This window comes from Elephas maximus, chromosome 23, assembly GCF_024166365.1.
Source record: "Elephas maximus indicus isolate mEleMax1 chromosome 23, mEleMax1 primary haplotype, whole genome shotgun sequence".
Lineage (NCBI taxonomy): Eukaryota > Metazoa > Chordata > Mammalia > Proboscidea > Elephantidae > Elephas > Elephas maximus.
This window is the reverse complement of record NC_064841.1, coordinates 64,840,297-64,857,341: the sequence shown is the minus strand read 5'-3', so window position 1 is coordinate 64,857,341 and position 17,045 is coordinate 64,840,297. Positions and strand designations below refer to the sequence as shown.

The 17,045-nt window shown below is 38.3% G+C and overlaps 1 protein-coding gene across 7 annotated transcripts in view; it reads right to left on the bottom strand.

Moving 5' to 3' along the window:
• The window catches only part of PCCA (propionyl-CoA carboxylase subunit alpha), a 534,561-nt gene that overhangs the window by 459,792 nt on the left and 57,724 nt on the right, over nt 1-17,045 (bottom strand). Inside the window, exon 1 of one of the 7 annotated variants that reach the window (XM_049867230.1) lies at nt 2,873-2,948. The exons of 5 other annotated variants lie outside the window; for them this stretch is intronic. In XM_049867230.1, coding sequence (XP_049723187.1) covers nt 2,873-2,947 — 75 coding nt within the window. In that variant the 5' untranslated portion in view covers nt 2,948. Of the gene's footprint in view, nt 1-2,296; nt 2,365-2,872; nt 2,949-17,045 lie in introns of those variants that run through there. One more of the 7 variants, XM_049867231.1, reaches the window with a different exon arrangement.

Below are 17,045 nucleotides of genomic sequence, written 5' to 3'. Positions count from 1 at the left end.
TTCAAAACCAAATCCTTTACACCGTAAAAATAAGCCAGAGTATTTACAACAAATGTACAAAAAGGCAAAGCAAATAATTTTTCAAATGAATCTGAAATTAAAGGTTTACATTAAAGTGTTAAAAAGAAAAGAGATACTGTACTTTAAAACACAAATCGCACTGTCAGCACAGTTGGCAATCTGTATTATAATGTAATTTGAGGTTACTTTATTGGAAGCCAAAAAAATGGTGGCTGAATTCAGTTCAGATACACACTGAATTCAAAAATAACTGTATTTTTTAAATACGCAACCTGACAGGCACGATAGCAGATAATAATGAAGCAGCATGGGAGCCATTTAATACACTTCTTGATTAACTCATTGCCTGTCCGGTTCTCACACAGACGTGCTTACATGTCATCATCGTCATAATTCCCATCATTCCCACTGCTAGCACTCAGGCTCCTTGATTAGCGCACAACTCCCAGACGAGCCATTACTAAAGCTAAATAATTCTCTTCAGCCTCCCGCCACTGTTCTGCAGGGTCACCAATTATATATAATGTCCCTGATGAGCCATATTAACGTGAACAAATACCTACCAGGAACCCTATCCTATTCCCATTTTAGCCAAAAATGTAGGGAAAGTAATTTCAGCAAGCCAAAGACAATCAAAACATTTAAAATTGATACAGCATAATGTTTCCACAAAATAAGTTTTTCCAAAGACAATAAAAGCAAAAATGAAAAGAAAAGGAAATGTCTATACACCTTAAACGCTTTCTTCTCGTGATGAACTAGCTCTTCACTGAAAGTCCAGTGTTTCAAATTTGCATAGGTAGATACATTGTATTCTTAACCTAAAAGGGTTGCTAAAGGCTAACTTTTAAGAGTAAAGTGAACAATACCAAGTTTTAAAGCAAGCATGCCTTTGAAAACCTTTTAATTACCAGAACTCAAAATCCGTATTAATAAAGCCAGTTCTTCCTTTCCCATTAAATGCATTATTACGAACACTATTCAGAGGCTTTTCCATGGGACTTAAAGTTGTTGATAAGGAAAATTAATATTAAACATGAATATTAATATTAAATAATGACAATGTGTGTGCGTGAGAAGGAGAGAATGAGTGAATTAAGAATTTTTATTGCAATCTCAATGACTTGAAATTCTTCTGACCTATTTAAGGACCAACTGGGAAACATGGACTATGTCTGCCATCCTCTTAAAATATCCACTACTAAGAAAGATAATTTAAGAAAGTGTTATTTAAATAAACCATTGAACTACACACACACACACACACACACAGAGAGAGAGAGAGAATAAAATTTTTCAGCTATCACCCAAAAAAGAGCTTACGAGCCTGACCCTAGAAACAACCCAACTCGAGGATCAATGACAGCATTAGCAGCAAGTCCATTCACAGATTTTGTGATTCTTTTCTTCAAATTAAGAACTTGAACTATTTTCAAAAATTAAAAAGGCTGAAAGTAAATCATATAAAGTAGAAGAAGTAAATGCATGAGGTTTTGACCTTAAATTAGTGTAATTCCTATGGACACCTAGGGTAAACCTGAAGATGTTCCAACGATGCCATAAAATTTTGATGACTTTTTCCCTCAGGTCTTTTCCACCTTAGCCTACATTAATGTATTCTATCTCCATTTACCTGATCATTACACTCCAGTTTGTTCAACTGGAACCAACTAATTACGTAGACATCACGAAGTAGGATCTCCCAGGACAGGAGGGAAATATATATATAATCACGGGTAGGCATGGTGATGACTCCCTCACCTTCCTGTCAATCATCAAGAATACTCACAGGAAAACCCACTCCATCTCAATACTGAATTCTAAGGCGAAGCAAGGAGCCCTGGTGATGCAGTGGTTAAGTGCTCAGCTGCTAGCCAAAAGGTCGACAGTTCAAAACCATCAGCCGCTCCATGAGGGAAAGATGTAGCAGTCTGCTTCCATAAAGATTACCAACTTGGAAACCCTGTGGGGCAGTTCTACTGTGTCCTAGAGGGTCACCATGAGTTGGAATCTACTCGACTGTAATGGTTTTGTTTCTTCTTGTTTTTGTTTTTTTTAAGGCTAAGACTACAACGCTCACCAGGAATCATATTTTAAATAGTAGGCTGCCTAGGTAAATATGAATTACAGTGAATACTTCACTGATTTTAAGGTTTGTGTTTCAATGTGGCAAATAACAACTATTCCTCATCTATACCCAACATGACTGCACAAAGACAAAGCAACAAAATGCTGATAAATTCCATTTAGGAGAATAGACAGAAAATACACTTACATGGTTGAAGTACAAAAGCATTTTCCTAGTATAAAATGAAGACTCTTTCCATTCAACTCAACGAAATTCTGATTAAAAATAAAAACCATAACTTTAGAGATTTGATAAAAATGCAACAATTTTTTTTGCTATTTTTCTGGGGAAGCATACTAGTCTTTTTACCTGAAAACAATTAATTGTACTTTTTAAACTAGAGGTAATCCAATGTGCACTTTGAGGAATATAAGTCCAATAATTCTCTAATTATTTGCTTCCACTATTAGCCAAATAATGAAGTGAGACCCACCTTCCCAGTCAGAAACTCCTAACTGCTAGAGCCATTAAACATTTATTCTTTATATTTCTTAACTTTCTTGAGGCTACCAAAAATCACAGCAGATTAGAGCCATGTCGTTGTGCTGTTGTTAGGTGCCCTTGAGCTGATTCCAACAGCAACTCTATGGACAAAAGAACGGAACACTGCCCGGTCCTGCCCCATCCTCACAATCATTGCAATGTTTGAGCCCACTGTTGTAGCCACTGTGTCAATTCATATCCTTGAGGGTCTTCCTCTTTTTCGATAACCCTTTAATTTACCAAGCATGATGTCCTTATCCAGGGACTGGTCCCTCCTGATAACATGTCCAAAGTACGTAGAACAAGTCTCGCCATCCTCCCTTCTAAGGAGCATTCTGGCTGTAATTCTTCCAGGATAGATCTGTTGATTGTTCTGGCAATCCACAGTATAATCAATATTCTTCACCGACCCCATAATTCAAAGGTATCAATTCTTCTTCGGTCTTCCTTATTCACTGCCCAGCTTTCGCATGCACCTGAGAAGATTCAAAACACCATCGCTTAGGTCAGGCACACCTTAGTCCCTGACACATACCCTTCCTGATTATAAACTATGCAGTATCCCCTTGTTCTGGTCAAACAACTGCCTATTGGTCTATACACAGGTTCTGCATGAGCACAATTAAGTGTTCTGGAATTTCCATTCTTCGAAGTGTATCCATAATTTGTTATGATCCATACAGTCAAAGCCTTTGCGTAGTCAATAAAACACAGGTAAGGATCTTTCTGGTATTCTCTGCTTTCAGTCAAGATCCATCTGCCATCAGCAATGATATCCCCCATTCCACATCCTCATCTGAATCCAGCTTGAATTTCTGGCAGTTTCCTATTAATGTACTGCTACAACCATTTTTGAACGACCTTCCACAAAATTTTACTCAAGTGTAATGATATTCAATAATTCGCGCGTTCTGTTGGATCACCTTTTTTGAAATGGGCACAAATAAGGATCTTTTCAGTCTGCTGGCCACGAAGCCATCTTCCAAATTTCTTGGCACAGACAAGTGAGCACTTTCAGCGCTGCATCTGTTTATTGAAACATCTCAACTGGTATTCCGCCAATTCCTGGAGCCTTGTTTTTCGCCAATGCCTTCGGTGCAGCTTGGACTTCTTCCTTCAGTACCATCAGTTCCTAATCATACACTGCCTCCTGAAATGGTTGAACGTTGGCCAATTCTTTTTGGTATAATGACTCTGTATTCCTTCCATCTTGTTTTGATGTTTTCCTGCATTGTTCAATATTTTCTCCATAAAATTCTTCAATATTGCAACTCAAGGCTTGAATTTTTTCTTCAGTTCTTTCAGCTTTAGCAATGTTGAACATGTTCTTCCCCTTTGGTTTTCTAACTCCAGGTCTTTGAACATACCATTATATTTAACTTTCTCTTCTCAGGCCTCCCTTTCTTATCTTCTGTTAAGTTCTTTTATTCACCATTTCCTCCATTTGGTTTAACTACTGGACGTTCAAGAGCAAGTTTCAGAGTCTCTTCTGATATCTACTTTGGTTTTTTCTTTGTTTCCTGTTTTTTAAAAAAAACCTTTTGCTTTCTTCATGTATCATATCCTTCATATCATTCCACAACTTGTTGGTCCTCAGTCATTGGTGTTCAGTACGTCAAATCTATTCTTGAGATGGTGTCTAAATTCAGGTGGGATATACTCAAGGTCTTATTTTGGCTCTTGTGGACTTGCTCTAATTTTCTTCAGCTACAACTTGAACTTGCATTTGAGCAGTTGACTGTTCCCAAGTCAGCCCTGACCTTGTTCTGACTGATGATACTGAGATTCTCCATTGTCTCCTTCTACAGATGTAGTCAGTTTGATTCCTGTGTATTCCATCTGACGAGGTCCACAAGTATTGTTTATGTTGTTGAAAAAAGTATCTGCAATGAAGAAGTCGTTGTTGTTATCGTTAGGCCATCAAGTCGGTTCTGGCTCATAGTGACCCTATGCACGACAGAATTAAACACTGCCTGGTCCTGCGCCATCCTTACAATCCTTCTTATGCTTGAGCCCATTGTTGCGGCCACTGTGTCAATCCACCTCGCTGAGGGTCTTCCTCTTCTCTGCTGACCCTGTACTTTACCAAGCATGATCTCCTTCTCCAGGGACTGATCCCTCCTGACATGTCCGAAGTATGTAAGACGCAGTATCGCCATCCTTGCTTCTAAGGAGCGTTCTGGTTGTACTTCTTCCAAGACAAATTTTTTCGTTCTTTTGGCAGTCCGTGGTATATTCAATATTCTTCGGCAACACCACAATTCAAAGGCGTCAATTCTTCTTTGGTCTTCCTTATTCACTATCCAGCTTTCACATGCATATGATGTGATTGAGAATACCATGGCTTGGGTCAGGCGCACCTTAGTCTTCAAGGTGACAGCTTTGCTCTTCAACACTTTAAAGAAGTCCTTTGCAGCAGATTTACCCAACGCAATACATCTTTTGATGTCCTGACTGCTGCTTCCATAGGTGTTGATTGTGGATCCAAGTAAAAGGAAATCCTTGACAACTTCAATCTTTTCTCCCTTTATCATGATGTTGCTTATTCGTCCAGTCGGGAGGATTTTTGTTTTCTTTACGTTGAAGTGTAATCCATACTGAAAGCTGTGGTCTTTGATCTTCATTAGTAAGTGCTTCAGGTCCTTTTCACGTTCAGCAAGCAAGGCTGTGTCATCTGTGTAACACAGGTTGTAAATGAGTCTTCCTCCAATCCTGATGCCCCATTCTTCTTCATATAGTCCAGCTTCTCGGATTATGTGCTCAGCAAACAGACTGAATAGGTATGATGAAAGGATACAACCCTGATACATACCCTTCCTGACTTTAAACCACTCAGTATCCCCTTGTTCTGTCCAAATAACTGCCTCTAGGAGTTTCTAGGAGTTCCCTGTTGATATACTGCTGCAGGCGCTTTTGAATGATCTTCGGCAAAATTTGCAAGTGATATGAAGAAGTCATCAGTCTTGCAAAATTCCACCAAGTGTTTGTTGTTTCTATCTCCAAGGCCATATTTTCCAACTACTGATCCTTGTTTCCAATTTCCGCATTCCAATCACCAATAATTATCAATGTATCTTAACTGCATGTTCGATCAATTTCAGACTGTAGAAGCTAGTAAAAATCTACCATGTATCAGCACTCTATTTTTTTTATTGCCAAATAATATTCCATTGTAGGTTTATACCACATTTTGCTTCTCCATTCATGATGTACCTCTGGGTTGTTTCCACTTTTTGTGTGGATATGTTTTTGTTTTTATTGTTGAACTGTGAGAGTTCCTTATATACTCTAGATCCACATCCTTAGGTTTGTTATGTATTTATTCCATTTAACACTTTTATCATGACTAGCATCCCTGTTTATCTCCAGTAATACAATCTGGCTTAAAGTTCACTTGTCAGATAATTTATGTAACTATACCACCTTGTCATGTATAAGTAGATATAGTTTTACTTCTTTCCAATATGAGTGTTTTTGCTTTTTTTTTTTTTTTTTTTTCTTTTTTGCCTAATTTCTCTGGCTCTAACCTCCAGCACAGTGTTGAACAGAAGCGGCAATACAGTGAATCCTTAGCTTCCACCTTATTTTAGGGGAAAAGCATTCAGTATTTCACCATCAAGTTTGTTGTAGGCTCTGAGATTTTTGATGATACCCATTAGCAGGTTGAGGATGTTTCCTCCTATTTCTAGTTTATTGAGTGTTTTTATCACAAAGATATTGGACTTTTAAATGCTATTTTTATCTACTGAAATGACCATGTAGTTTTTGTCCTTGATTCTACTGATGTGGTATACTACTTGAATTGATTTTTGGACGTTAAACTAGTCAGGCATTCCTGGGATAAATACTACTTGGTCATGGTGAATAATCCTTTTTATATGTTGCTGGATTCAGTTTGGTAGGATTTTCTTGTAGATTTTTGCACCTCTGTTCATAGGAGGTATTGGTCTGTAGTTTTCTTTTCTTGACATATCTTTGGTTTTATAACAGAGTAATATGGGCTTTACATTACATGTTGGTAAGTGTTCCCCCACCTCTTCTATATTTTTGAAGAGTTTACAAAGGATTAGTATTTATTCTTTAAATACTTGTTGAAATTCACCAGTGAAGCCTTCTCGGTCTGGGCTTTTCTCTGTGGGTAGGTTTTGATTACTAATTAAGTCTCTTTACTCATTATTAGTCCATTCCAAGTTTCCATCTTTCTTAAGTCAGTTTTGGTAGGTTGTGAGTTTCTAAGAATTTGTCCATTTCATATGTTATCTAATTTCCTGCCATACAGTTGTTCACAGCATTCTTTTTTAATCATTTTTATTTCTGTAAGATTGATAGTAATGTCCCCTATTTCATTCCTGATTCTGAACATTTGAGTCTCTGTTTTTTTCTTCGTTGGTCTAGCAAAAAGATCTGTCAATTTCACTGCTCTATTCAAATAACCAACATTTGGCTACATTGATTTTTGCTCTTTTTTTTTTATTATTTCATTTGTTTCTGCTGTATTTTTTATTATTTTTCTCCTTTTGCTTGTTTTGGGTCTGGTTTGCTTTTCTTTTTCTCATTTTTAGGAATAAGGCTAGATTGTGGATTTGAGATTTTCCTTCTTTTTTAATATAGTTATTTAAAGCTGTAACATTCCCTCTAAATATGGCTTTAGCTTTATCCTATATGTGTTGATGTGTTATATTTTCATTTACATTTGGGTCAGTAGTTCTAATTTCCCTTTGCTCCATTGTTTACTTAGGAATGTACTGTAATTTTCACTTATTTGTGAATTTCCAAGATTTTTTGTTATTGATTTTTAATTTAATTCCATTGTGACTGGTGAATATACTTTGTGTTACTCCTCTCCTTTTAAATTTATTGAGGTTTGTTTTATAGCCTAACATATGGTTTATCCTGGAGAATACTCCACGTGCACTTAAGAAGAATGTGTATTTCGCTTTTGATGGGTGAAGTTTTCTACAGTTGTCTTTTAGGAGTAGTTGGTTAACAGTGTTGTTCAAGACTTCTACTTCCTTGTTCACTCTCTGTCCAGTTCTATGCATTATTTACAGCGGGATTTTAATAGGTTTTGAAAGCATCTGTGGTTTCCTTTTCTCCTATGAAGTATTTTGTTTTGCACAATCAAAAAACTTTCCCCTATGAAGTACGTATTTTGTTTTTCTCAATTAAAACATAATTATGTATAGGCCTGTAACATTATCAGTTAGAGAGCCTGAATAAAGTAAATGACTCACTGAGGGACTCCAAGTTTGTATGGAAGGAATAGAGGGAGTGTCTAGGCCTAGATAACCTCACAGGAGTAAGAACTTTCAAGAAATGGGTAATTCTGATACTATTTAAACTGTCCTAAAACGTAGAGAAAAATAGGCGCTGTTTCTATGAATCCAAAGTAACAACACAGATATAAAAATCTGATCAAAGATAGTAAGCAGATAATAAAATTAAAGTGGCTGTTACTAGATCAGGTATTAGGAAACAGAATAAAACAGTTTATTTAAAGAAACTACTGTAACCATGCAGATTGTATTCTCGGTGTTTCATTATGGTGCAGTATTAGAAACCGTAATCATTTAATTAAATATATTCATAGATCAGTGGAGGAAAACTACATGACCATCTCGATAAAGGACTAAATGTCATCTGAATTTCTTCCAAATGATCTTCAGGTGTCTGCACGAAACACCAGCCAAACCAGTCCCACCTGAGTCAGCGCTGCCTCACGGCGACCCCACGGCTGTGGCCCAGGGTTCCCAACGGCTGGGATCTCCCGACACAGATCACCAGGGCTTTCTGCTCAGGCACCTCGGGGCAGATGGGAAACCCCAACCTTTCAGTGAGCAGCCTAGCGCTGAACTGTCTGCACCAACCAGGGGCTCCGACTTCATGAAAAGCTTTTAGTACGAAAGGATTAGATGAATGCAACCTTTCTATAATAAAAATGCTAATACCTCATAACAGAAGCATTCTTTAAAAAGTCAGGATGGAGACTGATAGTTTACTATTGGTACTATTATTTGATAACATTCTGGAAATGGTAGCTAAGGCAATTAGGCAAGACTTATAAAATGGCGCATGGGAAACGTAAAAATAAGATCGTACTGAGTTTTCAGTTATACAATCAATTGAATAGAAACAGTAAAAAAATTCAGTATGGTTGTTGGTTAAGAATATAAATTATATAAGTTTACAGTTTATATATATATGTATCAACAAGTTAGAACACAGGACTTCAAAATACATAACTTTGTAGAAGTAATGGATAAGATAAAATATTTTATGAAATTAATTTAACAAACTTTGTAGGATTTACATGAGGGTTCCCTGTTTTTGTATAGAAAAACTCAGTATTATAAATTCTTATGTAAACTTCTCTATTAAATCCTAATATATCTAACAACATAATATTTTAGGGGAGACTGACAAATGAGTAAGCATGAGATAACAGCCTAAAAAATTCTGAGGGATTCTGAAGGGTAAGTAGCATAAACCACATACGACATATTAAAATACATTATAAAGTGAAAATAAGGCAGCCTGACTGCTAACCAAAAGGTCAGCAGTTCGAATCCACCAAGCGCTCCCTGGAAACCCTATGGGGCAGTTTCTACTCTGTCCTATAGGGTTGACTCAACGGGAACAGGTTCAGTTGTAGCCCATGTGGATTCAAGGGTTATATACCTCTAATACACAGAGTCACTGTACCAAAAAGAACTGGTCAATGTTCAACCATTTCAAGATGAGGCAGCATGTGATCAAGAACCAAACAAGTGAATACTGCGTGGTTTAAAGTCAGGAAAGGCGAGCATTAGGGTTGTATCCTTTCATCGTGCTTATTCAATCTGTATACTGAGGAACTAATCCGAGAAGCTGGACTGACTATATGAAGAAGAACGCAGCATCAGAACATGGCGCTATAGACAGATGCACCATGCCATCCCTCTGCAGCAAAAAACCAAAAAAGTAAGTAAAACAAATACAGATGTTATTTCTGCAACCCTTAGCACCAAATGGAAAACCTGGTGGTATAATGGTTAAGAGCTATGGCTGCTAAACAAAAGGTCAGCAGTTCGAATGCACCAGGTACTCCTTGGAAACCATATGGGGCAGTCCTACTCTCTTCTATAGGGTCACTACGAGTCGGAATTGACTTGACAGTAACAGGTTTGGTTTTTTGTTTTTTTTTTTTTTGGTTTTGGTTAAGTATCAAATGAAGCGATAAAGAACTCGACCAGGCACCAAACGGAAGAAGAAACTAACATTGAACGGAGAACAAGGAGAGCTATAGACTGGAGGTCCCCTTCCAGCTAACATGACACAGATTCACCATCTTGGACCACAGCTACTAAGGGCCCCAAACAGGGAGTACAGGAAGTCAATTTCTCGGAGCTCCCAACAGGAGACAGAGCACTTGATAACCAGGGATACACACTTTCCCATCCCTCACCTTTCTGCCCTGTATGCTGCCTCTGCCGCTTTCCAACTGACATGGTCACTCAGCCAGAGAGTCATCAGCTCACTGCTGCCCTGGGTACGCACCATCCCAATGACCAGTTCCCCAAGCCCCATATTTATTGTTGCTATTATTATTGTTTTTTTGTTTGTTTATTTTGAGTTTTTCTGTTTCTTCTCTCTCTCTCTCCCTTCCTTGCTTTCCTTTCTCCCACCCACCTATCTCTGTGTGCCAACCCCACCCCTTCTCGATAGGCCATATTGCACTGCTCAGCTAGAGAGCCACCAGAACATGGCCTCCCCAAGTCTACGCAGCCCCACCAGCTGGCTCCCTCACCATCATACTTTGTTTTTGCTTTAGTTTTGCGTCTTCTCTCTCTCTGCCTTTCCTTTCTCCTGTCCACCTAGCCCCATGCATCACCCCCGCCCCTTCTCAATGGCCCATGTCACACTGTTCAGCTAGAAGACCACCAGCACACGGCCTCCCCAGGTAGATTTTAGAGATCAGATGCTGATCACAACTGTCATAGTCAAAAACTTTTTCCCAGTCTATAAAAGTACACATTCTTTTCCAAAGCATATAGAACATTCTCCAGAACAGACCACATCTTAGGCCAAAGAGCAACCCCCAACAAAATCCAAAACACTGAAATAAAACAAAGTATCTTCTCTGACCACAACACCATCAAAGTAGAAATTAATAACAGGAAGACCAAGCAAAAAAAATCAATTACATGGAAACTGAGTAACACCCTGCTTGAAAACTACTGCGTAACACGAGAAATCAGAGACGGAATCAAAAAATTCCTAGAATCAAAGGAGAGTAAAAATACATCATACCAAAACCTTTGGGACACAGCAAAGGCAATCCTCAGAGGTCAATTTATAGAGACAGATGCACACATCAAAAAAGAAAAAAACAAAATCAAAACCTTAGCTATACAACTTGAATAAACTGAAAAAGACCAGCAAAAGAAGCCCACAGCAAAGGATAGGAACACGCACTTCACTAAAGAAGATATTCAGGCGGCTAACAGATACAGGAGAAAATGCTCTCGATCATTAGCCATTAGAGAAATGCAAATTAAAACTACAATGAGATTCCATCTGACTCCAACAAGGCTGGCATTAATCCAAAAAACACAAAATAATAAATGTTGGAGAGGCTGCGGAGAGATTGGAACTCTCATACACTGCTGATGGGAATATAAAATGGTACAACCACTTTGGAAATCTATCTGGCGTTTTCTTAAAAAGTTAGAAATAGAACTACCATACAACCCAGAAATCCCACTCCTCGGAATATACCCTAGAGAAATAAGAGCCTTTACACGAACAGATATATGCACACCCATGTTTATTGCAGCACTGTTTACGATAGCAAAAAGCTGGAAGCAACCAAGGTGTCCATCAATAGGTGAATGGTTAAATAAATTATGGTACATTCACACAATGGAATACTACGCAGCGATAAAGAACAGTGACGAATCTGTGAAACATTTCATAACATGGAGGAACCTGGAAGGCATTATGCTCAGTGAAATTAGTCAGATGCAGAAGGACAAATACTGTATAAGATCTTGAGAAATAGTATAAACTGAGAAGAACACATTCTTTTGTGGTTACGAGAGGGGGGAGGGAGGGAGGGTGGGAGAGGGTTTTTTACTGATTAGTTAGTAGATAAGAACTACTTTAGGTAAAGGGAAGGACAATACTCAATACATGGAAAGTCAGCTCAACTGGACTGGACCAAAAGCAAAGAAGTTTCCGCGATAAACTGAATGCTTCAAAGGTCAGCAGAGCAAGGGCAGGGGTTTGGGGACTATGGCTTAAGGGGACTTCTAAGTCAATTGGCATAATAAACCCTATTATGAAAACATTCTGCATCCCACTTTGAACTGTGGCGTCTGGGGTCTTAAATGCTAACAAGTGGCCATCTAAGACGCATCAACTGGTCTCAACCCACCTGGATCAAAGGAGAAAGAAGAACACCAAGGTCACATGATAACTATGAGCCCGAGTCAGAAAGGACCACATGAACTAGAGACTTACATCATCCTGAGACCAGAAGAACTAGATGGTGCCTGGCCACAACCAATGACTGCCCTGACAAGGAACACAACAGAGAACCCCTGAGGGAGCAGGAGAACAGTGGGATGCAGACCCCAAATTCTCATAAAAAGACCAGACTTAATGGTCTGACTGAGACTAGAAGAATCCCAGAGGTCATGGTCCCCAAACCTTCTGTTGGCCCAGGACAGGAACCATTCCCGAGGACTACTCATCAGACATGGAAGAGACTGAATAATGGGCTGGAGAGAGAGGCTGATGAACAGTGAGCTACTTGTATCAGGTGGACACTGGAGACTGCACTGACATCTCCTGTCTGGAGGGGAGATGGGAGGGTAGAGAGGGTTAGAAACTGGCAAAACAGTCACGAAAGGAGACTGGAAGAAGGGAGCAGGCTGACTCATTAGGGGGAGAGTAAATGGGAGTATGTAGTAAGGTGTATATAAGCTTTTATGTGACAGACTGACTTGATTTGTAAACTTTCACTTAAAGCACAATAAAAATTATTTAAAAAAGAAGCTCACAGCCACCATAAGAAAAGAAATAATAAAGATCAGAGCAGAAATAAATGGAACAGAGAATAGAAAAACAATAGAGAGAGTTAACAAAACCAAAAGTTGGTTCTTTGAAAGGATCAACAAAATCAACAAACCACTGGCCAAACTGACAAAAGAAAAACAGGAGAGGATGCTAATAGCCCAATTAAGAAGTGACATGGGGGATATTACAACGGACCTAGCTGAAATAAAAAGGATCATAACACAGTATTATGAAAAACTATACTCCAACAAATTTGAAAACCTAGAGGAAATGGACAAATTTCTAGAAACACACTACCTACCCAAACCACCACAAAAATGATGTTGAAAATCTGAACAGCTCCATAACAAGAGATCGAAAAAGTAATTTAAAAAACTCCCAACAAAAAAAAGCCCTGGCCCAAATGGTTTTGCTGGAGAATTCTACCAAACATTCAGAGAAGAGCTTAAGCCAGTACTACTCAAACTATTTCAGAATGCAGAAAAGGAAGCGATACTTCCAAGTTCATTCTATGAAGCCAGCATGACCCGGATACCAAAACCAAACCCAGTGCCATCAAGTCAATTCCGACTCATAGCAACCCTATAGGAGAGAGTAGAACTGCCCCATAGAGTTTCCAAGGAGCGCCTGGCGGATTCAAACTGCCGAGCCTTTGGTTAGCAGCCATAGCACTTAACCACTACGCCACCAGGGTTTTCAAACCAGGCAAAGACACCACAAAAAAAGAAAGTTACATATCAATATCTCTCAAGAATATAGATGCAAAAATTCTCAACAAAATTCTAGCCAAGAGAATTCACCATCATATCAAAAAAATAACACACCACAACCGAGTAGGATTCATACTAGGTATGCAAGGATCGTTCAACCTTAGAAAATAAACATAATCCACCACATATTAAAGGGAAATAAAGGAATCACATGATTATCTCAATAGACACAGAAAAGGCATTCAACAAAGACCAAAACCCATTCTCAATAAAATAGGTAAAGAAGGGCAATTTCTCAACATAATAAAGGCATCTATGCAAAACCAATGGCCAACATCATTCTTAGTGAAGAGAGGCTGAAAACATTCCCCTTGAGAACAGGAACAAGACAAGGATGCCCTTTATCACCACTCCTATTTAACATTGTGCTGGAAGCACTAGAGCAATAAAGCAAGAAAAAGAAATAAAGGGCATCCAAATTGGTAATGAAGAAGTTAAACTGTCCCTATTGCGGATGATATGATACTATACATAGAAAACTCAAAAGACTCCATAAGAAAACTACTGCAACTAATAGAAAGCTTCACCAGAGTTGCAGGATATAAGACAAACATACAAAAATCAGTTGGATTCCTATACACCAACAAAGAGAATGATGAAAAGGAAATCAGGAAAACAACACCATTTATAATAGCCCCTAAAAAAAAAATACTTAGGAATAAATCTAACTTGGGATGTAAAAGACCTATACAAAGAAAACTACAAAACACTACTGCAAGAAACCAAAAGAGATCTACATAAATGGAAAAACATATCATGCTCATGGATAGGGAGACTCAAAATTGTGGAAATGAAAATTCTACCCAAAACAATTTACAAATATAATGCAATCCCAATCCAAATACCAACAACATTCCTTACAGAGATGGAAAAAAATTATCATTAACTTCATGTGCAAAGGGAAGAAGTCACAGATAAGTAAAGAACTATTGAAGAAGAAGAATAAAGTAGGAGGACTCACACTACCTGACCTCAGAACCTACCATGCAACTATGGTAGTCAAAACAGCCTGGTACTGGTACAATGACAGATACAGTGATCAATGGAACAGAACCGAGAACCCAGATGTAAACACATCCACCAACAGTCACCTAATCTTCGACAAGGGCCCAAAGTCCAACAAATGGGGAAAAGACAGTCTTTTTAATAAAGGGTGTTGGCGAAACTGTTATGCCCACCTCCAAAAAAATGAAAACAGGACCCATACCTCACACCATATACAAAAACTTAATCAAAATGGATCAAAGGCCTAAATATAAAGCCAAACAGTATGAAGTTCATAGAAGAAAAAAATAGGATCAAAGCTAGAGGCCCTAATACAGGGCATTGACAAGATACAAACCACAACCAACAACACATAAACTCCAGAAGATAAGCTAGATAACCAGGATCTTCTAAAAATTAAACACTTATGCTCACCAAAAAAAAGACTGCACCAAAACAGAACCTACAGACTGGGAAAAAAATTTTGGCTATTACAAATCAGACAAAGATCTAATCTCTAAAATCTACAAGAAAAAGACAAATAATCCAATAAGAAATGGGCAAAGGAAAAAAAAAAGAAATAGGCACTTCACCAAAGAAGACATTCAAGCGGCCAACAGACACATGAGGAAACGCTCGTGACTGCTAGCCATTAAAAAAGCCATTAGAGTAATGTAAATCAAAACCACAATGAGATACCATCTCACCCCTGGCATTACTGACAGGAATCAAAAAAACAGGAAATAACAAATATTGGAGAGACTGTGGGGAGATCGGACACTTATTTATGCACTACTACTAGAAATGCAAAATGATAAAACCATTTTGGAAAACAATATGGCACTTCCTTAGAAAGCTAGAAATAGAAATACCATATGCTCTAGCAATCCCACTGCTAGGAATATATGCTAGAGAAATAAGAGTCATCATGAGAATAGACATATGCACACCCATGTTCACTGCAGCATTGTTTACAATAGCAAAAAGATAGAAAACAACCTAGATGTCCATCAACAGATGAATGGATAAACAAACTGTGGTACATACACATAATGGAATATTTCACAATGATAAAGAATGACAATGAATCTGTGAAGCATGAGTGTGACTAAGATGTCATTAAAAGTTCTCACATTTTTAACAGTACTTCAGTGATAACTGTTAAGTGAAACCACTATTAAAATCCACCCATTCTAAGCACGTCAGTAGTGAGAAAAATATAGCAAAAAAAGGCATAAGCTTTTTACAAATGTCAAGAGTTAAACATCGTTGAAGTTCAACTTAGAACAAATGACTTGATGCCTCCTGCTCCCTGTGTCAGTTTACTATTTACTAATTTCATGGGAGCATCCTCAAAACATGAGTCCCTATAGACTGTGCATGGCAGGTCAGAGTTTATTCTTGTGTATTTAGGTGTGTGGAATCCCTGTCTCTGTTAGTGACTCATTACTCTACTGGACAGAAAAGCATTATTTCTCCTATGGGCACTCTTCCAGCCACTAATGGAGACCGGCTTCCTGTGACCTTCCCTTCTCCTGTGTGCGGCTGTCCACAGTGCCCACTTCTAATATGTATAATTTTGCCACATTATGTAAATTCTTAGCCAGCCTGTCCTGTTTCAATTGTATATGTGTTATAGCTAACATTCTTGTAACTACTGTGTGACCGGTAAGATTCCTATAAAAAATTGTTTTGGAAAAAAAAAAATACGATGCCAAGATGGGTGATTTATATCCCACATGACAGTAGCAGGTGGTCATTTTTGTTTATATGATCTTTGAAATACTTTTAACACAATAAGGTGAACAAACAAAAAAGGAAAAAAAAAAAACATGTTCTCCTCTGGGGTCTTAAAAGCTAGCAAATTAATGCCTTTGAATTATGGTGTTGGCAAAGAATACTGAATATACCATGGACCGCCAAAAGAACGAACAAATTTGTCTTAGAAGAAGCATAACCAGAATGCTCCTTAGAAGCAAGGGTGGTGAGACTGGGTCTCACCTCCTTTGGACATGTTATCAGGAGGGATCAGTCCCTGCATAAGAAGATCATGCTTGGTAAAGTAGAGGGTTAGTAAAAATGAGGAATACCCTCAATGAGATGGACTGACACAGTGGCTGCAATAATTGGCTCAACCAAAACGACGACTGTGAGGATGGGGCAGGACCGGGCAGTATTTCATTCTGCTGTACGCAGGGTCACTATGAGTTGGAACCAACTCGACAGCACCTTACAATAGCAACAATCCAAACAGAAAAAATTTACTAACCCCTGATCTAAAATCCAACAATTCCACTCCTAGGTATTTACCCAAGAGAAGTGAAAGTATGGCCACAAAAACTCATACAAGAATATTTATAGAAGCCCTATTCATATTAGCTAAAACCTAGAAATAATCTAAAAGTCTACCAACAGGAGAATGAATAAATAAATTGTAGCTTGTCCATACAGGAGAATATTATTGAAGGGGAGTGGGGAGGACAGACTACTGATACACACAACAACATGAATGAGCCTCCAAAACATGATGTTAAGCAATGAAGGACGCCAGACACAAAATAGTACTTGATAAGTCCTTTTACACAAAATTCAAAGGAGGG